General features: G+C 35.3%; 1 protein-coding gene across 1 annotated transcript in view; it reads right to left on the bottom strand.

Moving 5' to 3' along the window:
- PPP2R5A (protein phosphatase 2 regulatory subunit B'alpha) overlaps positions 1 to 22,873 on the bottom strand; it is a 71,773-nt gene that overhangs the window by 3,537 nt on the left and 45,363 nt on the right. Inside the window, exons 4-11 of the mRNA XM_006073085.4 lie at positions 14,408 to 14,500; positions 10,064 to 10,194; positions 9,373 to 9,432; positions 8,349 to 8,457; positions 7,495 to 7,548; positions 1,184 to 1,234; positions 781 to 900; positions 573 to 700 (exon numbers count right to left, since the gene is read on the bottom strand). Of these exons, the coding sequence (XP_006073147.1) occupies positions 573 to 700; positions 781 to 900; positions 1,184 to 1,234; positions 7,495 to 7,548; positions 8,349 to 8,457; positions 9,373 to 9,432; positions 10,064 to 10,194; positions 14,408 to 14,500 (746 nt within the window). The remainder of the gene's footprint in view (positions 1 to 572; positions 701 to 780; positions 901 to 1,183; positions 1,235 to 7,494; positions 7,549 to 8,348; positions 8,458 to 9,372; positions 9,433 to 10,063; positions 10,195 to 14,407; positions 14,501 to 22,873) is intronic.

Here is a 22,873-nt window from a genome sequence, read left to right as displayed (position 1 = left end):
CAGATTCTTTACCAACTGAGCTATGAGGGAACACAGGGACTACTCTAGAGTCTACTATCACAAACCCTGAATAATAGTATTAAAAGCAGCTGAAAAAGATGCAATTACTATGACTTGTAAGAAGAAAAGTAGACAACAGGATTAGGATGTTATAGAATTTAGAACATAAGCAATCTAAACATCACTGATGTGACCCTGAGCACTGACGCTTCTCCCTGGGCTAAGCCAGCTGAGATGTGAGCCTGGATACTGGCAGAATGTCATACCAGACAGTCCCTAGATTTGCAATTCTAAACTGAAATTAAGAACATGCAGGAGTTCAGAGTTTTTAAGGATAAGCCACCCCATTCTTTTCATTTGGCCCTGCAATAAACCTTTCTCTGCTACAAACAAACAAACATTCAGACCCACATATATGTACAACTTCATAAAACTCACTGCAGAATAGAACCATGTGATGTAAACCTTGGGAGTTCCAAATCTGTATAGGTTTCCTATGTATGGGTTATGAGATCAAATGACAAAGATGTTAGAAAAACAAAAATGACACAATCAACATAAAAGACACTTACGGATTCCAGTGTTCTTTGGAAATTTTGTACAAACTGCCAAACATAATTGGCAGAATTTTATCAATATTCTCCTCAATCAAACTAAGAATATATTCATTGTTCCAGAAGTACAGTGCCCTTTCTGCAACCTAAAAAAGACATTCAGAAACATCAAAACTAAGAAAAGTAATAGTGTAAAATAAAAATGGCTTCACTGAAAACACCATACCTGAAAATGAGAACTGGACACACACTTGGATATCTGCTTAAAAAGAGGCTCTTCAATTTTTTTGAATTGTGTTGGTTCAATGACATCTAAGATTTCTTCAATTTCTCCTAAAAACATCACCTAGGTTAAAAAAATTTTCTTTTAAGAAACATAATATGACAAATTATATGATGTTAATATAGAAAACACAAATGAGAAGATTAACAGTGGACGAAAATACCTTGACAGTATATGCAACTTACCATAATGGACAGCTCTTCCACCAAGTTTCTCTAAACCCCACAGAACAGTGTCCACTTGGTAGTTAGTGGTGGTGATACCCGCAACCCAAGGAAGCACGGTTTATAGCCCTGAGATTGAAAAGTTGTAATAAAATGCACTGTTTTTGTTAAACAAAACTCACCTCTTTCTGACTGCATGTTTTTGGCCAAAATTTCAGCAATCCTCTGATCACCTGCAAAAAAGGGAAAAATTTGGCATGAATTAAGCAATGAAGCTGGCTAACCTCAGGAAATTTTAAATAACTGTGATAATATCAATATTCATTCTGAAGTAGAAGAGAGTATTATTCAATACCTCTGCATCTCCCCTTACTCTGCTCAGCTTTATTTAGGCTTTTACCCATTCAACAGATACTTGTTGAGTGCCTTTGTACCAGATACTGTTCTAGATCAGGGACACACTGATAAACAAGACGAAGACGGTCCCTGATTTTCATGAAGCAGGAAGACTGACATAGTTAGCAATTAAACTTATAAATAAAGTAATTTTAATAGTAGTAAGGGCTACTTCCTACTAAGTATGAGATAATGACTTGGTGGGGGGAGGAAGGGAGGTTATTTTATGGAAAAATTAAGGAACAGATAATTCCTATTTTTTAAACCATCATGAAGCACCCCCCAAAAGCCAGAAAGCTTCCAAATTTATTTCATGGCTAGCACAGTTCTGATAAGCCAAATACAGTGAGACAAGAGGTCATGAATTCAAGTAAACACAGTTGTAAAAATCTGTATTAAACTGAATATAACAGTATATAGGAAAAAGAGTATGTATTGTCACCTTGTTTATTTAACTTATATGCAGAGTACATCATTAGAAATGCTGGGCTGGAAGAAGCACAAGCTGGAATCAAGATTGCCGGGAGAAATATCAATAACCTCAGATATGCAGATGACACCATCCTTATGGCAGAAAGTGAAGAAGAACTAAAGAGCCTCTTGAAAGTGAAAGAGGAGAGTGAAAAAGTTGGCTTAAAGCTCAACATTCAGAAAACGAAGATAATGGCATCCAGTCCCATCACTTCATGGCAAATATGATGGGGAAACAGTGGCTGACTTTATTTTTGGGGGCTCCAAAATCACTGCAGATGGTGATTTGCAGCTATGAAATTAATAGATGCTTACTCCTTGGAAGGAAAGTTATGACCAACCTAGACAGCATATTAAAAAGCAGAGACATTAATTTGTCAACAAAGGTCCGTCTAGTCAAGGCTATGGTTTTTCAGTAGTCATGTATGAATGTGAGAGTTGGTCTATAAAGAATTGATGCTTTTGAACTGTGGTGTTGGAGAAGACTCTTGAGATACCCTTGGACTGCAAGGAGATCCAACCAGTCCATCCTAAAGGAAATTAGTCCTGGGTGTTCTTTGGAAGGACTGATATTGAAGGTGAAACTCCAATATTTTGGCCACCTGATGCGAAGAGCTGACTCATTTGAAAAAGACCCTGATGCTGGGAAAGATTGAGGGCAGGAGGAGAAGGGGACAACAGAGGATGAGCTGGTTGGTTGGCATCACCGACTCAATGGCCATGAGTTTGGGTAGACTCTGGGAGTTGGTGATGGACAGGGAGGTCTGGCGTGCTGCAGTTCATGGGGTCCCAAAGAGTCAGACACAACTGAGTGACTGAACAGTATATTAACAGAATAATACTATCTACCCCATAAGTTAGTCCAGAAATTCCAGAATGATTCAACTCATTATAGGTTAAAAGGGATGAAAAAAACCCCCAAAACTATATGATCATCTCAAAAGATTTTGAACAGTTGTTTGATTGACTATATATTTTGATAACAATTTTGTAAGCTTAAACTAAGAATTTATCAGAAACCATCAGCAATCAACTTATGATTCCTGGAAATAGGCAGTAAACCATTTGGGTGCTTTGGCAGAGGTAAATCTTTGACAGTCTTTTAAGTAAGTTTATAGTTATTGGTCTCGTCCAGTAATGAACACTCATTCAAATTAAAACTGAATTAGAACACTGTTCTGGAGCCGATCCAGTAAGAAGAATTTGATAAATAATGTTGGAAAGGAATACCAGAATTATACTTACTTGCCTAAGTGTATAAATATTAAAAGAACTGAAAAAGTACTAAAATGAATAGGAAAATTCAGTATGTGGTTAGATAAAAGATAAATATATAAAAATCAATACCTTTAAAACAAAATATCAGTTATAATAATCAGATAATAATTAAAACAGTAAGGTATTAGCATGGAAACTGACAGAAAAGATATGACATAGAGGAGTGTCTAGACAGACTCAAGTACAAACAAGGCTTAATATAATGGCACCCCACTCCAGTACTCTTGCCTGGAAAATCCATGGACGGAGGCGCCTGGTAGGCTGTAGTCCATGGGGTCGCTAAGAGTCAGACACAACTGAGCGACTTCACTTTCACTTTTCTCTTTCATGCATTGGAGAAGGAAATGGCAACCCACTCCAGTGTTCTTGCCTGGAGAATCCCAGGGACGCGGGAGCCAGGTGGGCTGCCGTCTATGGGGTCACACAGAGTCGGACACGACTGAAGCGACTTAGCATATAATATATGACAAAGGTGGCATTTCAGTTCTGGAAAACAGCTAAATTAGTCAATGAATTGGTGGTACTTGAACTGGTGGGTCACCAGTTAGAAAAAAAATGTAGCTCCTGTGGGAGGCAGATGCCTGAAACAATCTCCTATGGTCCTGATTTCCTGAACTCACCCTCTTGTGTAGTCGAGCCCTTCCCTTAAGTGTGCACTGGCCTGGGGACTTGCTTCTAACCAACAGAATGTGGCAAAAGGGACAGAATGTCATTTCCATGGGAAAGTTACAAAAGATTGTGACTTCCACCTTATGAACAGATTCTCCTGGGCCTTCTTGTCTTGTAGCTTTGATACAGCAAGTTTGCTATGCTGGAGAGGCCCATCATGCTAAGTTGCTTCAGTCATGTCCGACTCTGTGCGACCCCATGGACTGTGTCCAGCCAAGCTCCTCTGTCCACGGGATTCTCCAGGCAAGGATACTGGAGTGGGTTGTGCTGACCTTCTCCAGGGGATCTTCCCAACCCAGAGATCAAACCCATGTCTCTTACATCGGCTGCACTGGCAGGCATGTTCTTTACCACTAATGCCACCTGGGAAGCCAGACAGGCCCAAGTACCAAGGAACGGAGGGTGGCTGCTCGCCAACTTCCAGTTAGGAACAGCAGTCCAACAGCATGTGAAGAACTGGATGCTACCACCAACCATCATGTGAACTCAGAAGCAACTCCTCCCTCATCTGAGATTTTACCCGTCCAACGCCTTGACTGCAGTCTTATGAGAGACCCTGAGGCAGAGGATCCAGCTAAGTCGTGCCTGGATTCCTGACTCACAGATACTATCCAATAATAAATGCTTGTTGTTTCAAGCCACTAAACTTTGTGACAATTTGTTATGCAGTAATAGAAGACGAATACAATTTCTTACCCTTGTCACATGAAAATTTCAGTTTCCAACAGTGTGGTGGGTTGAATGGTGGCCCGCAATCAGATACGTTCATGTCCTAATTTCTATGAAATCTATGAATGTGACTTATTTGGAAAATGGATCTTTACAGATATAATTAAGGATCTCAAGGTGAAATCATTCTGGGTTATCTGGATGGGCCCTAAATCCAAAATGACAAGTATTCTTATAAGAGATAACATTGGAGGAGAGACAGAAGAAGGGGCAGCAAGGTGATACTGGAGAGATGCAGCCACAAACCAGGAATGCCTGGAGACACCAGAAACTGGAAGAGGCAAGGAACCGAATCACCCCTAGAGCACCTGGAGGGAGAGCAGCCCTGCTGATACCTTGATTTTGGACTCTGGCCTTCAGAACTGTGAGAGAACACATTTCTGTCATTTTAAACCACCAAGATAGTGGTAATTTGTCATGGCAGCTCTAGAAAAACATTATAGATGGAATAAAGTTTTTACATGTAAAAACTAAATCCGTTAAATAACTAGAACATAATACTAGAGAGTGTTTTTATAATCTCAAAAGGTAGGATTTTACTTAGCATGACACCAAAGCCAGAAGCTATAATGATGAATAGATTTCCCAACATTAAATTTTTTTTTTTAGTTCTTTAAAAAGGCAAATATTAAAAACAGTATATTCAAAGTTAAAAGGAAAACTCCAAATGGTTAAAAAAAATACTTACAAAACACAATAGGCAAAGGCTTAAAAGTAGGGAAAGGACACAGAAATATAAATGACCAATAACTTTATAAGAGAATGGCTGTGATAATTTTAAAAATCCAATTAAAATATTTCATACCTATCAGACTAGCAAAAATTTAAAATATTCAGTACCGGCTGATGTGGGGAAACAGGCACCATCACACATTGTACTCTGACCCAGAAACAGGTTTTAATTTCAGTAACTTGGTTTATTAAAAATGTTACATACAGTAAACTTTATCTTTTTTTGGTGTGCAGTTCTGAGGCTATTTAATACATACATTAAGATATATTTGGTAAGCAACACTATAAACAGGACAAAGAATAATTCCAACACACTAAAACATCCCCATACCCAGCAACATGTTAATAACAAAAACTCCATAACTTAAGTGTCCATGAATTGAGGATGAATTAAATATGTTATGTCAATCCATACAATGGAATTTGATGCTACCAATGAAAATATGAAGCAGAGTAATACGGCAAGATATCCATGTTATACTGAGAGGTGAAAAAACCCAGTCAGCATTTCCCACTGTTTAACTTTACACAAAAATATACATGCAAAAAAATTTATAGAAATGTATTCACCAATTTGTATGGTTTATGGTTATCTTCAGGGGAATTTCAAGGAATTCCTTCACATTATACTTTATGGTTTTGTCTTACGTGAATCAAATTAACACACTACTTTGATAAATGGATGTAACAATAAAGTCATTTCCATTCTGGAAAATAAAATAATTTCAATACAAGATCTAAGAACATAAAGAATGTAACAAACCAGCCAAACCTCTGACTTATTTACAATCTATAGGAAGCTTTGATATGAATGCCAGGCTTCTAGAAAATGATTATTAGGGCTCAAACCCAAGTACTATGGCCATAATTTTGGTGCTAGGATGGCCTAGAATAGTAATTGCAAGATCTCTATTATCTGCAGATCTTAATGAATTGAAAAATATTCTCCTTTGTCAACTTGGACATTTTACCTCCTCATGCAGCTCCTATTTCTATTAACTCAACTCACCTAACTCAAATGTCTGGCCCTCATCCCTCTCCCTAACCTTTCACTCTTTAAAAAGAAATCAGCTATCTCCCAAATCCACTCCATATTAACTTAACCATATTTAATGCATATCTGTTTATTAGCCACCAAGCATAAACCATATTATGGGGCTTTCTTTCTCTAAATTCTAATATGTTATCATGGATTTCTGAGTTTTAATCCACTTTAGAGGTTAATGTGGTTTCATGTAAGTACTGGGCTTCTAATTCTATTTGTCTTTAAAAACTGTTTTTAGCTATTAGAAAGAACTGCAAATCTAAAAAGTCTAAAGCTCTAAATATCAGCGAGTGGAAAAATACCTTTTGTTCCTTTACACACACAAAACTCAAGTCAAAGGAAGACCAAGTATGTAATTTTTGCAAGTGCCCCTAGCCTCAGAAAGTTCTAATATGAAGAAAATCATATAATTTAAATCCTTCAAACCCTGTGCTATTTGTCAAGAACTCTTTAACTATTTAGATTTAGAATACCTAGAAAACACTCTCTCAGAATACTTATTTCACCAAGGTTAAAGGATTGTTTTCTAAGTGTTTATCCTTTTCTGTTTCTCCCTAAACTTATCTTTTGTTTTTCTTCAATCTTCAGTTAATTTTCATGGTAATATTTTTATTCTCTCTTGAATCTTAGTAAGCAAGAGAATTCTAAAGACTGAATTGCTATGCTGATTCATAAAGTAAATAATCTTTACTCCAAGATTATAGCTCAGTCACCAAAGACAAGGAAATGTTTTCAATCCCTATCACATGGTTTATCATAAATAAGAGGGAAAATCCTATTCCTAAAGATAAAACAAAATTCAAGGAAATAGTTTTGGAATCCTTACAGTATGTTTTAATGTTAAAAGGTGAATGAAGATGAAAAAGACTACCACTGAAGATAATAAAGGTATAAATGATTTCACTGTAGTCATTTGAGCCTGTCATCACACATCTTAACTACTATATGTTAATTTTAACCTATATTTAAGTTATTTAAGATACACAATTCATGAGAACTTGCCATCCCATTCTTATTCTTTAAATACAGATTAACCTCACTTTTCTTCTTCCAAATGATTTTAATTTAAAATATAGTACTACGACTGTTTGGTAGAGCTCTAAAAGTATTAAGGAAGCTAAAATAAAATGCTATGATGTAGACCAAAAACATAAAAATAAGTAAAACACTTACAGGTTCTGTTAGTGTTGTATCTTTCTCCAGGAACTGTACAACACAGTAGGCTAGCTAAAATGCAAGGGACAGTTTATAAATATTACTGAATGAAATAACATTTAGTAATACAGGATTTTTATATTTAGCTAACAAAACTACTTCATTTTAATAAACTTCAGTTTATGGCAATATATAAAAATAAATATACCCATAATTATGTAAATAACTTCTACTTAAAAAAGATGTCCTTTTTTCAGTATTAACTTCTGAATATTAAGTTAACTGAAATATTAAAGAAAATGTAGTTGGGCATATCAATCTTTCGATATCATTGAGGCAGTAGACCAGTTCTTTGGGGAATTAAAATTAACAATCTTTGTCTTATAAATCAGAAATGTAACCATAGCCCACTAAATAAAGATAGATAAATAAATCTGAGTGAAATAAGACTAGCGCTAACATTTTAGTTTTTTAGCATGTTTCTAACATGTATGCCTGTGCTGATATGATATTCTCTGAGTGTTAATAGAAGAAACCAAAATCATTCTCTAACTAGGTCATGCAGGCTAGACAGAACATTCTGCAAATATGTGGGATGTATTCAAAGTCACACAGTTAATTAGGTCAAGGCCTGGACTAGAAAAGAACTTGATTTTTCCTATATCTATACTTAAAATGCATTGAGCTTATTTAAGAGTACTAAATATCATCATGCTTTAAAAATTATGATATAATTAAAAATTTGCTTTCGGCAACCTACAAAGCAAATTGCTTAAGTATACTTAAAATTGCCACCTCTGTATTTCTCAGTTTCTCTGCCTTTATATTGGTTTTTGAAACAATGTTCATTTCACCTGAAATCTGCTACTTACCTGAGCATGAAACAAAGCTAATCCTTTTGCAGTATGCATAGGAATAAGAACCTTCATTAGAAATTGTTTATGTTCTGCTTTCAGTGGCAATGCAAAGCCATTGATAATACTGGAGGGGAAAAAAAGGCAGGGGAAGGGTTACGTAGTTACTACTTTATTTCTAAGTTATTACATCCCCAAGTACATAGGAACTGCTCTGCTTCAGACCTGGTGTTGAATGACTTATCTGCAACCTAAATTAGACAGACTATCACTAGGAAGCCTGTTCCTCTAAGTCATGCAATGGTCCCAAAAGAAAATGAGAACTGCCAATTCAATGTCCCACTAAGAAATTTTACGTTTTCTATAAAGCCTATCACTTATTGATGCCTTTATTTTTCTTCTCTAAAGTACAGGAGAGTCAGTATCACAATATTGTTATAATTTTCAATATATCCTGAAGTAAATGGGTAGTTTCTCTTACTTTATTGAAAGTTCTGAAATTAAGAACAGTTCTCTCTATAATCATGCCTTAAATATTAACAGAGGAGACTAAAACCATTCTTTAAATACAGGGTCTAAACTCTCAGGTTAACACTGCTATGTGGTGAACAAGAAGGCAACAAAGCTCACAGAACTAAAATCGAAGGATATCGATTCTTCTAAAAAGAACAGATGTACAGGAATGGTCCATCAACATTGGAACAAGAACTCCTGTAACTTCATCAAAGATTCACTATAGCTTATTTCATCCCTTCCCAGTCAGATCCTGTAAATTTCCGAGGCAGTCTGGCAAGATTAGGCATAAAATATGCCACCGTTTCAAAAGCAGGAAGTCCACTCTGAAACAGATGCTTTGTGTGGCACTACTTTAATATGCTGACCCCCTAAAAAGCTACAGTAAGAACTCAGTTGAGAAACTATGCCTTATACTGTATATTCAAATTCTAAAATGTGAAATAATTTCTCTAATCCCAGCTAATATTTTAATACATAAAACATTCAAAGTTACTTAATTCTTAAAAAGAACAAAAAACTGACTTACCTTCCTAAAATTTCAAGGAGTTCAGCAACACCATTGAAATGTTCTGTTTCATATATAAACCTGAATTTAAAACAAAGATATAAAGAAAAACATCAGAAAACTAAACTGAATGAAAGATGCAGGAAGGTACAAAGATTAAAGCAAAACCCCCTAATCTGAAGCACCTACTTAATGATTTCATTTATAAAGTAGTCAAGATAGGGCCCACATACATTTAATTAGCTTTGTCAGAACATCAACTGAAAATACTTTAAGAGCTATTGATTTAAACAGTATTTATACAGGATTTTTTAAAACAAGTGCTCAAACAGACAAATTCTTCTCTCAATAAAATTTAACTATGAATATCATTTGTATTATCTATTAAAAACTGTCATTAAAAGTTAGATGCAATCAAATGATATCCACAAAATAGGCTAGAAATGACTCAACTACTATCCCCTGGAGAAGGAAATGGCAACCCACTCCAGGACTCCAAGACTCCTGCCTGGAAAACTCCATGGACTGAAGAGCCTGGTACGCTACAGTCCATGGGGTCGCAAAGAGTCAGACACGACTGAGCGACTTCACTTCACTTCACTATCAGTTAAGTTCATAAGTTTCAGACATTAAAAACTAACCTAAAGAAATTGGAATAAAAAAAATACGGAAGGGAAAAGAAGTGCTATACATGAATATACAAATAATATACCTGAGGAAAATGTTGTTAATTTGTTTTCTGATGAATGCTCTTAATCCAAGAAATTTCCCATAAATTCGATGTAGAACAGTCTTCAGGAAGTCACGTTCTCTGGGATCTTCACTATCAAAAAGCTCCAGGAGCTTTAAAAAAAATCTGAGAAATTACTTTTTAAAAATAATCGAGCTAACACTTCACTCTATTCTAATTTTGATTTTAAGATAACCCACAAAATCTTTAAATTTTTAAAAAAGACTCTGCGCCTTATCAGATTGACTTTATTATTGCTAAATAATGGCACTAAAAAAGTGGCACTGAAGAATGGCACTAAAGCTTAAGGAGTATTTCTTTTATTTCATTTTGAAAAAGAATGCACAATAAATCAAATAAACACTTCAAAAAAAAAGTGTAATTTTTTTTTGCCTTCCCATTCATTTTAAAATTCTGTCCTACTCTTGACTACTAAACATAGCTTATAATTTTAAACTGTTGAAATCTGAGATTTTTTTTTAATGCTTTTAGAATCTTAAGCCTGTAGATTGCAAATTGTTAAATAAATAAGTTTATATTACTGTGTTTTAAATAAAAAGTTGGATTTTCTTAGGAAAAAATATAAATCTATTTATAAAATACAATTACCTATGATGTCATCAAGGAATTTCATGTTCTGTACTTTGGGATTGTTATTAGATTGGTGCAAAAGTAACTTGTTTTGCACTCTTGAAACCTGCTGTTTGATATTGGAATACATTTTTAAGTAAATGTGGTTATGCTATACATTATTTTAATGTGTGTTTCTCGCTTTATATTTTTTGCTAATAAAAGCCCAATGACTTATTACTTGCTGTTTATTTCATATTTATTTCAGACTATGGAAATGACGTTAGACAAAAAGCAAACTCGAGTGATTTTTCTATTTGAGTTCAAAATGGGTCGTAAAGCAGCAGAGACAACTCACAGCACCAACAATGCATTTGGCCCAGGAACTGCTAACAAATGTACAGGCCGTGGTGGTTCAAGAAGTTTTGCAAAGGAGATGATAGCCTTGAAGATGACAAAGACAGTGGCTGGCCACTGGAAACTGACAACAACCAGTTGAGAGCAATATTGAAATGGATCCTTTTACAATGACATGAGAAATTGCTGAAGAACTCAACATTGACCATCATATAGTCATTTGGCATTTGAAGGAAATTGGAAAGGTGAAAAAGCTCGGTAAGTGGGTGCCTCGTAAGCCGACCACAATCAAAAATATCATCATTTTGAAATGCTGTCTTCCCTTATTCTATAATACGTCAACGAACCATTTCTCGATTGGATTGTTGACGTGTGACGAAAAGTGGATTTAAACGACAACCACCGATGACCAGCTCAGTGGGTGGACCAAAAAACAGCTCCAAAGCATTTCCTAAAGCCAAAATTGCACCATAAAAAGGTCATGGTCACTGTTTGGTCTGACCCACCACAGCTTTCTGATTCCCAGCGAAACCATTACACTGAAAAGTATGCTCAGCAAATCAATGAGATCACCAAAAACTGCAGTATCTGCAGTCAGCATTGGAACAGAAAGGGCCCAATTCTCCATGACAAAGCCTGACTGCAAGTCCCAAAATCAATGCTTCAAAAGTTGAATGAACTGGGTTACAAAGTTTTGCCGCATCCTCCATATTCACCTGACCCTCTGCCAACGCACTACCACTTCTTCAAGCATCTCGACAACTTTTTTCAGGGAAAATGCTTCCACAACTAGCAGGAGGCAGAAAATGCTTTTCAAGACTTCGTTGAATCCTGAAGCATGGATTTTTACAGGAATAAACAAACTTGTACCTCAGCAAAAATGTGTTGATTGTAATGGTTCCTATTTTATTAATAAAGATGTGTTTAAGCATAGTTGTAATGATTTAAAATTCACGGTCCAAAACTGCAATTACTTTTCCATCAATCTAATAATTACTGTCATGATAGCAAGCTCTGAACCTTACAGTTTTTTTTCTATTCTGTCTTGAATTATATGTAATTGTTAATTTGTGTATCTCTTCTACAAGAGTGGGTATTCTTTGAGAATAGTGATGACTTCAGTTATAATCCTAAAGTATCTTGCTTATTGTCTGCATTTGGAGTTTGCCAGATTATTAAGTACTGCATGAGGCTCCAGCTAAAAATATCCATAAAGCATGAGAATTTGTATTATTATACCTAATTAAGTCACTTCAAATTATTCTAATTATAATAGCTAAACTATTCACTTAAGACATTCAAATACAAGTTTCTGATGTTGAGTTTACTTGGAAGATATGCTTTGAAATTAATAAAAGCAATCCTTAATTATTCAGGTCACTATGTCTAATTCAAGAACAAATATAATGTAATACAAGTTGATCCTCAGGGTCAATGTGAAATATTGAGAACAGCTGTTAGCTAAGTAGAAAATCTATTTAAGTAAATATTTTGAAATATTATAATCTAAATAAAATAATTTGTTTTATATAATCACATTTATAATCTATTTTTATATAATTAAATCCTGATTGTGCCATCTTCTAGCTCTGTAAATTTGGACATGATCTAGCTCTTTATGTAACAGCAGATAAGGACAGTGCCTGGCACATAAAAAGCACTAAATAATTCTTAGCTTCCTCCTTCAGGAAATGATTTGAGCACAACCTGGAATGATATACTTGTTTTCTTCTCTTGCAATAACAAATGTCCAAATTTATACTTCAGATTTTTCTCCTGTACCTCTACATCTTAAACTTACCACCTAATTAAATAATTTCAAAATATAAAAGCTGAGAAATGTCATAGTGGTATTTAATGAAGCAACACACTAAGAATACCTCAGAGTAGTGATCTGTGAAAGCACAGTGATGTACTGCTAGAAACAAATTATGGGGCCTTGGCTTCCTGGATAGTTCAGGCATTTAGAGTAGACGGCAGAAAATGGGTCCTATCCTACCAGTATTCTTCCTGCTCCCCCCAAACCCACTGAATAATCCAGCAGCCAAAATACCTCAGACTCCAGGGTGAAGAAGCCCTACAGCAATTGTTCCACTCAACCTGCTATTATCTTAAAGACAATTTAGCACAGCATTACTAAAGTTCCTTAATACACTGTATTTCTTCTATAGCACATGAGAGCTACAGAAGGAAACATGCATTCATCTCTAATACCAAAATTATACAACTCCATTTAATGACTGCTTCTAACTTGGTATTGAAATGAAATTAACATTTTACAGTTAACACACACCTAGTATTTCATCATAGTTTATGAAGAACTACTTAAAAGGTTAAAGGACAATGACAATGTTCTTATCAATACTTCACAGCACTAGTGAAAATACTTTACGTGGTAGCTACAGCAGATGACCAGAAATTAACTCCAATATGTGGAGCTCATGAGCTTTATCCTAGGGGACACATAATGGTGGGAAGAAGGCAGCAAAGGTCCTTGTAATTATCTTTAATCCTGGCCTCAGCACTTCATTACTACCCTTCCACTCATCCTCTGCCTTTCTTTAAAATGCTAATTACTTTAGAAAAGGAGAGTATCAAATTCATAATGAGATCTAACTCACAGCTAAGTACTTCAAAAGAGAAAATGGACCCAGAGAAGTTTGGTCTACTTCACAATCTTGTCTAGGGCCAGTAAAGTCCTTTGTATTTGAAAGATGCCTTTAAGTTATTGAAAAGATTTTGAAAATAAAAATGAACACATTCTAAGAAACTAATTTTAAGTAATAGATTCCAAAATAAAAAATCCCCAGCTAACAATCAACTTATAAAAAGAAAGAAGGTATCACATATATTTAGCTCCTTTCCTTCTTAAATATTTTATCTGTGGTTTAGGAACTGGGTGGCTAGAATTCGTAAGGTGGGAAGGAGTAGGGGAGAAAAGGTAGTGACATAAAACCCAAACTTCTAAAAATAATTCCTTATTTTTTTTCCCCCTCTCTGTCACAGTGCTTAGAACTATGTCAAGTTCAAGCTCAAAGACTTAAAAATTTTTTAAGGGGAAAGGGAATTTTTTAAGGGAAACTAAGGTTTCCCCTTAGTTATACCAAATTTTCTAAATTAGATATTCCAACAAGGCTTGCTTTTCTGGTCTTTATAAAACAACTATGAAAATTTAGGATTTAGACAGGATAATTTAATTGATATAACAGAAGGCAAACTTTGATTAAAAATACCCCTGTATTCTCAAAGCTACTTTACTTTTAGTTCTCATCATCTGGCAAGAATATTAAGTACTGTTAAAAAGAAATCCTTAAACTTTTGAAAGACTATCTTAATCACAAGTTAATAAATCATTGCTGAAATGAATATAAGGAAATTTAAGACAGAAAAATTCCTTACCTGTTGTACAAATTTCTGATCAATGTATCGCTTTGCAATGCTAGGCTGGAAATCAGGGCTCTCCAAAAATCTCAAGAAGAATTCATACACCAACTGTAGGACAAAATGAAATAACAGCCAAGATGAAGCCTATAAAATTTTACCCTATGTGAAATTCATATCAAAAACATACCTCCCTTAACAACTTAGTAATGAGATTTCAGATCTCATTATAAAATGTGATGAATTGGTAACATTTTTTTCAGAACTAAATACATACACAATTTGGTCTCCCAAGTTGGTACATTTTTGATTTACTGCTTTGCATCATTCATTGAAAATATTACCTTACAGGAGCCAGAAAACAAAGACGATGCCTATAAAATATTTAAGTTAGAAGACTTTGCACTCCATACTCACTGGGAACCTTTCTTCAGTGGTCTGCTAAACTACCTCATCTTAATTTCCAGAGTTCCTCAAATGCAGGATCAGAAACCTCCAGATAAGAATAAACTGAATTGTAAGGGACAGTGTATCAGTATCAGTTTTAAAAAAGAGAAAAACTTCAAGTCCTTCTATAAAACTGCAGTGGGAAAAAAGTAACTAAATCGAAACCACTATCTTATCCACACTTTAGAAATAATTAACCAAATCATATAAGTGCAGGGCTCAGAAATAAATGTCTGTGCACCACAGTGAATAAACTAAAAGCCCTAATAAATCTCTACTTAAAAAGTGCTAAGCATCGTAAAAATACAGTACTGCCCTCTTAACCTGGAGTGCTAAGTTCTAAGCACCACCTCCCCATGACTGAATGGCACTGGACCCTTTTCTGTTCATGGTTTCCATCCACAAATTTAATGCCTTTTCCAGCTTAAGTGAGCACTTACCACACACTGTGGCCATAGCTTTTGTAGTCTGAGGTGTAACAGCAAAACCAGCGTGATTTTTTTTTTCCTTCCTCAGAATTTCACAGATAGAAAATTTATTACCACAGATCGCAACATCAGCATATGCTTTTTTCCTTTCCTTATCCAGTTGAGAACTTTTATCTTTTCCTTAAAGCACTTCACAGCTTCTCTCTGGCATCCCTAAAGGTTGTTGTTTAGTCACTAAGTTGTGTCCAGCTCTTTTGCGACCCATGGACTGTAGCCTGCCAGGCTCCTCTGTCCATGGGATTTCCCAGGCAAGAATATTAGAGTGGGATGCTGCTTCCTTCTCCAGGGGATCTTTCCAAGCCAGGGATCAAACTCCTGCATTGGCAGGTGCATTCTTTAGCCCCAAATCAGGGTTACTTGAAGACAAGTATTGCAATGCCGTGACAGTCAACTTGGTAACAGAGGTAGAGTGGGACACGACTTAGCGACTGAACAACAATCACCACCACCTGATGGGACCATCAGAAACCCTAAGCAAAGGGGTCTGAAGAATTTCTGGGCTGGTGAACACATCAAAGTGCTAAGAGGGTGGCACACAGAAAACCTGAGCCCTTTGCTGCACCTTACCACCGCATGCCTATCTTCTATTTGGCTGTTTCTGAGTTTTATCCTTTATAATCAACTGGTAACAGTAAGTAAAGTGATTCTTTGAGTTCTGTGAGCTCTTATAACAAGTTACTGAACTGGAAAAGTGGGTCACGGTAACCCCATATTTATGACTATCATCTGCAGTGAGGAAGAGTCTTGATGGACTGAGCCCTTCACCCTAGAGGTCCTTGCTAACTGTGGGTAGTTAGTGTCAGAACGAATAAACTATAGGACACACAGTGAGAATTGGAGAATTTCTTGGTGTAGAAAATCGATGTATTTGGCATCAGAAATGTTGGGGGTATGGAGAAGGCAATAGCACCCCATTCCAGTACTCTTGCCTGGAAAATCCCATGGATGGAGGAGCCTGGTAGGCTGCAGTCCAGGGGGTTGCTAAGAGTAGGACACGACTGAGAGACTTCAGTTTCACTTTCCACTTTTATGCATTGGAGAAGGAAATGGCAACCCACTCCAGTGTTCTTGCCTGGAGAATCCTTTGGATGGAGAAGCCTGGTAGGCTGCAGTCCATGTGGTCACACAGAGTCGGACACAACTGAAGCGACTTAGCTTATCAATGTTGGGGGTAGAAAAAACAAGTCTTCCTTTAGCTACGTTTAGTATGAACAGATAGTAGGCACTGTAAAGCTCATTCACTTATTGGGGAAGTAAGACAAAACTACAAACATATAAAATGGTATATACACAAGAACTATATGACAAAACTATGAGTGCAGGAGACATTTAGAAAAGGGCTGTATCACCGTGGCATAAGGTCAACAGGGCAAGTTTTAAGGAGGACACACAATTTGAGCCCTGCATTAGATTTAATTTTGAACAAGAAGAAAGAGGAGGGCTTTTATAAGGTAAGTAGAACCTGTCTCAAGAAGACAGCGTAGGGTAGAAGCTGGTGGGTATGGAATCAGAGACGCGGAATCCTTATGCAGATTCCGAGTTAAAAGCCGTGGTAAGGTGGGACCAAGTCAACCCTGAGTCAAGTATGGCATGCATTAACCTATACACTTTACCTCTTGAGATGTGCATCAGAAATGGAGGGCTTAAGGCTTATTAATTTTAACAGCAATAGCATGTCTTCTGGGAAACTTACATGACATCAAGCTCCAGATCAAAATGCACCCTCTAAATCACATACCCAGTTGAAACCTGCACCTATCACAGATATGACACGTTATTTCTTACAGAGCTTTCATCAGCACTGTTTACCTGACACAGTGAACATTAATTAAGTGACCAGTAAGGATTAGCAGTGAATTGCTTTTATGCTACCAACTTAGCACCACTGAAGAGATGATGACAAAAAGTTAAACACATGTTGAATAATCCCAAATAGGGGCAGAATAAACACGAGTGATCTACAGAGCTAAAAATCTTCAATGTGGCACAACTAAGACTGCATTTCTATAAAATTGCGTCCTGTCTCCACAGTCACTCTCCCTACACCCTTTATCCTGCACTATTGTTTTTTTTAATTGTATCTATCACACCCTGACATAGTATGCTATTCTTTCCCCCAAGAATGTAAGATAGTTTGCTTATTAGTTCAATACTAAACCCCCAATATTTAGAATAATGCCTAAAGACAACAGATGCCCAGTAAATATTTGCTGAATGAAATATCACAGTTGTTGAGAAATTGTATTTCTCTATTAAAGTTTCTCTATCTTCTTCCACATGAAAAATTGATTTGCCCCAAGAACCTCAGAAACCATGCTGCAAAGAACAACAGATACTTTCAGCAATGAGTTTTAATTCTCTAATAAAATGGCAAACTTGATGCACAAGCGGTGTATGGCTGGTCTTCCTATTCCTATAAGCCAAAAAGCACCCTAAAAATGGTAACTAAGATAACTAAAAACTATAAGGAATGAAGGATAATCTTTCCTTTCTACTCAGTACTGACTGTGTCTTTCCTATGGTAGGTAAAATATATAAAATTCTGGTCTTTACCAATAAAAGATTTTAGAATGTACAACACAAAACAGCAAAGATTATTAATGTATTTGTAATGTATTACTGTATTTGAAAATAAGACCTATACCAAAAGCTAAAGGAACTAGAAATATTTGACCTAGAAAGGTAAAGATTTAAAAGCAACTTTAATGATTTACAAATATACAAAAGGCTCTTTTTCAAGGAATATGTTGACTGAATGTTTTCCAACCTCTATTAAGAGGAAGCTAACTTAAATGGAGTTTTAAAAATTCATCTAATATTTGAAAGAATTTATATAAGAATTAACATATACTAAGCTAAATGAGAGATAGTAAGGGCCTAGAACATTGCCTGCATGCATGCTAAGTCGCTTCAGTCATGTCCAATTCTGTGCGACTCTATGGACTGTAGCCCACCAGGCTTCTCTGTCCATGGGATTCTCTAGGCAAGAATACTGGAGTGGGTTGCCATGCAACCCAGGGGATCTTCCTGACCCAGGGATCAAACCCACATCTCTTACGTCTCCTGCATTGGCAGGCAGGTTCTTTACCACTAGTGCCACCTACTGCCTAGGACATAGCAAACACTAACAAAATCTTAGTTCTGTAAGAATCTTTTTCTCCCCTCTGTAATCCTTTTAAAAATAAGACATATTCTGCAGTGAACCCTGAATAGCTTATATAGGATCAACCTGTTTTCCCTCCGGCTTTTTAACTATAATAATTAAAAAGATAATTAATAACAAATAACTATGATAAAAAGGTTAAAGTAATAAAATGTTTATCAATCTTAAATAAAGATAAAAGATGTTTCTTTTCTATTTCTGTGTATAAGTGTTAGTGCATTAAGCTATGGTCCCCTATAATTTTAGATTCTTAGAACATGCAAATATTTAAAATACAGTATCTGGTCAAGAAGTATTTGAACATGAAGGTGTATATTATAAAATATGTATGTCCCCAGTTTAAATTTCTACTTATACAGATCATAAAGAAGAGCCTCTAGTTCCTAAAGCCAAGTTATCTTAAAAAGGTCTATGTTCTATTCAGTATCCTACATAACTGCATCTTAATTATCTGTGCCAAAAAGAAAATTGATAAAAGAAAACAAAAATAGTACATAATCTGCCTGTATTCCAGGCTAGTAGAGCAGTCATGCCTCTCTAATTATCTAAAACTAGGTACATAGAAAATTACTATCTTTTTGATCTTCAATAAATGTAAAGCATAATATTTAGGACAAAAAATTTTAAAATAACACAACTGTTTTATATTAATAATTATCATATAATATTTAGTAAATTAAAAGATATGACCAATCCACCAATCCCCTAGTACTGAATGGCCTTTCTTTTGTTCTTTTCTTCTGTGTTTCTTTATTCCATTGTTCATTAGTATGTCCATTACAGTGTGAAAAAAAGTAAAAAGAAATTGTAAATTAGCACACGTTAAGAAAACTCATGAAAAGGTTGAAGAAACAAAATTTTGAAAGGTTTTGAAATTATTTGAGATTATTCCCCTCACTGACTAAATTTAATCTTTATTTTTCACCCTACCAAGTTAGTTTCTAGCAGCAAAGATCCAATAAGCTACATGTATTAATAAAATGCAAACTTAGTACCAAACAAAAAATTTCAGGTGAATTGATTCAAATAATATTAACAAACAGGACAGAAATTTTAATTGAGCAAATTTCCTCAGTGCTACACTATAATTTCATTCATCAGAACAGCTTTAACATTTTACTGTAGAGAAAATATGATGACCAAAGAGTAACAAATCCTACCAATCAGTTCACTTCATATTTACCAGGCCATCTGACCGCCAGATTTAAAAACTGTATACCAAATTTAATTACTAGAAATATTTTAAACTATAAACACATATATACAGACCAGAGCCTTTTAATCAGAAGACTATGGATGTATAATATTTCTTGTGTGTCTCTGTGAATTTGTCTCAGAGAACACCCATTTTTAAAAATCATATTTTGAAAGTAACTCACCATCCCCTAAAATTTAAGAACCACTAGTTTCAGCAAATTTAAGTGAAATCTCAAATCATACCAGTGAAAAACAGAAAGCACATTGTATGTATGGCTGAAATTTTACAGTTAATTCTCAAAGGCATATAAAAATATCTTAATAGAAAAACTGTTTTTCAAAATTCAAAGACTGAAGAGATTCTTTTGAGATTATCCAACTACATGTGATTAAAAATATGTACAACTTAACAGCTAATGAGAATTTCATGCTTTTAAGACTTCTGTATTATTAAACCCGGTATTGCTAGTTTTACAAAAACCATGGCATAAATTTCAGATGAACTGTGTGCAGTGCTACTAAAAAGTAGTTTACCACTTCAGATTTTCTATTCTATAAGCTCTAATGTGCTGATAAATCTTAAAAGTTTTATCAATTTACACTAATCCTAGGATTCCTCTTTCATTCTATTTGGACGTATAGGTGCTATTGCTATTGCTAAGTCACTTCAGTCGTGTCTGACTCTGTGTGACCCCATAGACGGCAGGCAGCCCACCAGGCTTCCCTGTCCCTGGGATTTTCCAGGCAAGAACACCGGAGTGGGTTGCCATTTCCCTCCCCAATGCATGAAAGTGAAAAGTGAAAGTGAAGTCGCTTAGTCTTGTCCGACCCTCAGCGACCCCATGGACTGCAGCCTTCCAGGCTCCTCCATCCATGGGATTTTCCAGGCAAGAGTACTGGAGTAGGGTGCCATTGCCTTCTCCAGTATAGGTGCTAGGCAGATCAAATAAATAATGAAGCAGACTATTGCTTTAAAATGTCCCAAGTAGTTTAGAATATAAATTTCTTTCTCTTGTCTTTTATAATAAAATATAAAATGAAATGTCACTAAAAAAATTCAAGTCCTTGCAAAATAAAAATCAATAATATAATCTGGGGGAATTCCCTGGCGGTCCAGTGGTTAGGACTTTGCACTTTCACTGACAAGGGCCTAGGAGGAACTAAGAGCCACATGCAAGCCACATGATGCTGCCAGAAAAAACCCAACCTTCCCCAAACCAAACAATATATAATCTGAAGCAACACCGTGCACCCATATATAAAGCACGGTTCTTCTCTATCTCCCAGGGACTATGTAGAAAATGCTGATATTATCTATCCTATTGTCATTAACAAAGCTATCATTTTTCATTTTATTCAGGACAGACTCTTGTCTCCAATGGTTCAAGCCTGTGGCAGGCATTACAGATAAGGCAATATAACACCCATTCCCTTCCCCCCATATGTCTCTACTACTGAAGCAGGAAAAACTAAATATTCATTCTGTCAGTCTGCCTTTCAACTACAGTAATGGAAAAATGAAAGAGTAAAGAAAAAAGAGAAATTAAAAACAATTCAACAAAATAAAGAAAGAGATGAGAAAAACAAAAAGATTTCAAGGGAAAAGATACAGAGAGAGGAGAACAGAATCAACATGAACAGCAGAAAGAAGAAAAACAACGTGGTAGAATGAAATAAATAATAAAAAGTATTACTGAAGAAATCGTTTCAGAAATAAAAGTGGGCTTTTTACAGTGAAAGAACACCATTCAACTGGGAAAACTGATGTAGAAAAGTCAACACTTACATATAGCTCAATAAAAGATATTTTAAAGGAAAACTATCTTTTGGGCATCCAAGCAAAACCACTAAGAATATGAAAGGAAAAAAAAAATCAGACTGAAGACAATGGAATATTTAAGGTACTTAAGGAAATTAAGGAAAGAAGCTGAACCAAGCATTTTATATCAATTCAAGCTGATCTTTAAATGTGAAAGCTACAGACAAACTGCTATGAAACACGCAAGAACTCAGGAAATAATGTTCACATGAGACCTTCTACTAAAGAATGAGCTTCAAATTACCAAGAAATTATCAGAAAAATTTTTCATAAGGATTGACAGTAAATATTAAATATATTTCCTGTAGAACTAATGACAAGTGATAAGCATATAGGTATTTACTGTGAGAGTAAAATTGTATTACTTTACACTAGATGCTAGAGAGGCAGGAAGTGGAGGAAGAAAAGACTACTTATTAATTTCAATACTGTTCATTCTAGAGAATCAATAAACTAGCTACAAAAGAAAGCACCAAGGATATTTCTTAAAGGTATCAGCATAAAGGCAACCATTATATATATATATATATATATATTATATATATGTGTATATATGTATATATACACCTCTTTCTAAATATCAAAAGTATATCTTTTTAAAAAAGGGAGAATGCAAAGAAAACAGATACTATAGTTTTAAAAAAAATTGTGCCATGTTTTGTGCATGTGTTATCCCATTCAATTTTTATACAACCCTGTTTAATGCCAGCTTTGTAAAGGAGGATGCAGAGAAATTTAGCAGCTTAATTAAGGTCATTTCCACAGGTAAGTTATCAAAACTGAGATCTGAGTAGAGGTCTGTCACCAGGATCATTTCCACTTCACCATACTTTGTAATAATATTTTTCTTGTATCTTGTTAGAATATGTATATATAAACTTCTATACCATTTAACCATCTGTACCTGTATAATTATACCTTTAAAAAGTCACTTATGAGGGCTAAAAAAAAAAAGTGATAGCTAGTGGGAGACCTTATTTAATGGTGTTAAATGAAGCTAAAAAGGTATGAATTAAAACTTCATAAGAATTTGTATATATCTGTCTTGGACCATAGATGGTATCTAGGGGAAACAGTAAAGCTTAATAATGCAGAACAAGGACACTGGAGCAATATTTTGCTATAAACCTTATCCTACCACTTACTTTTTGTATAATCCTGGGCAGGATTCTTGATCTATTTTAGCTTAATCTTAAGCTTATCCATAAAATATGAACAATATCTACTTTTTATAGTATTATTACACAACCTGCTCCAGTATTCTTTTCTGAAAAATCCCATGGACAGAGGAGACTGGCAGGTTACAGTCCATGGGGTTGCAAAGAGTTGGACACGATTGAGCATACACACAGAGACATACATAATTACCT

Source organism: Bubalus bubalis, chromosome 5, assembly GCF_019923935.1.
Source record: "Bubalus bubalis isolate 160015118507 breed Murrah chromosome 5, NDDB_SH_1, whole genome shotgun sequence".
Classification (NCBI taxonomy): Eukaryota; Metazoa; Chordata; class Mammalia; order Artiodactyla; family Bovidae; genus Bubalus; species Bubalus bubalis.
Note: the sequence above shows the minus strand (reverse complement) of the source record. Positions and strands in the feature narration are given on the sequence as shown.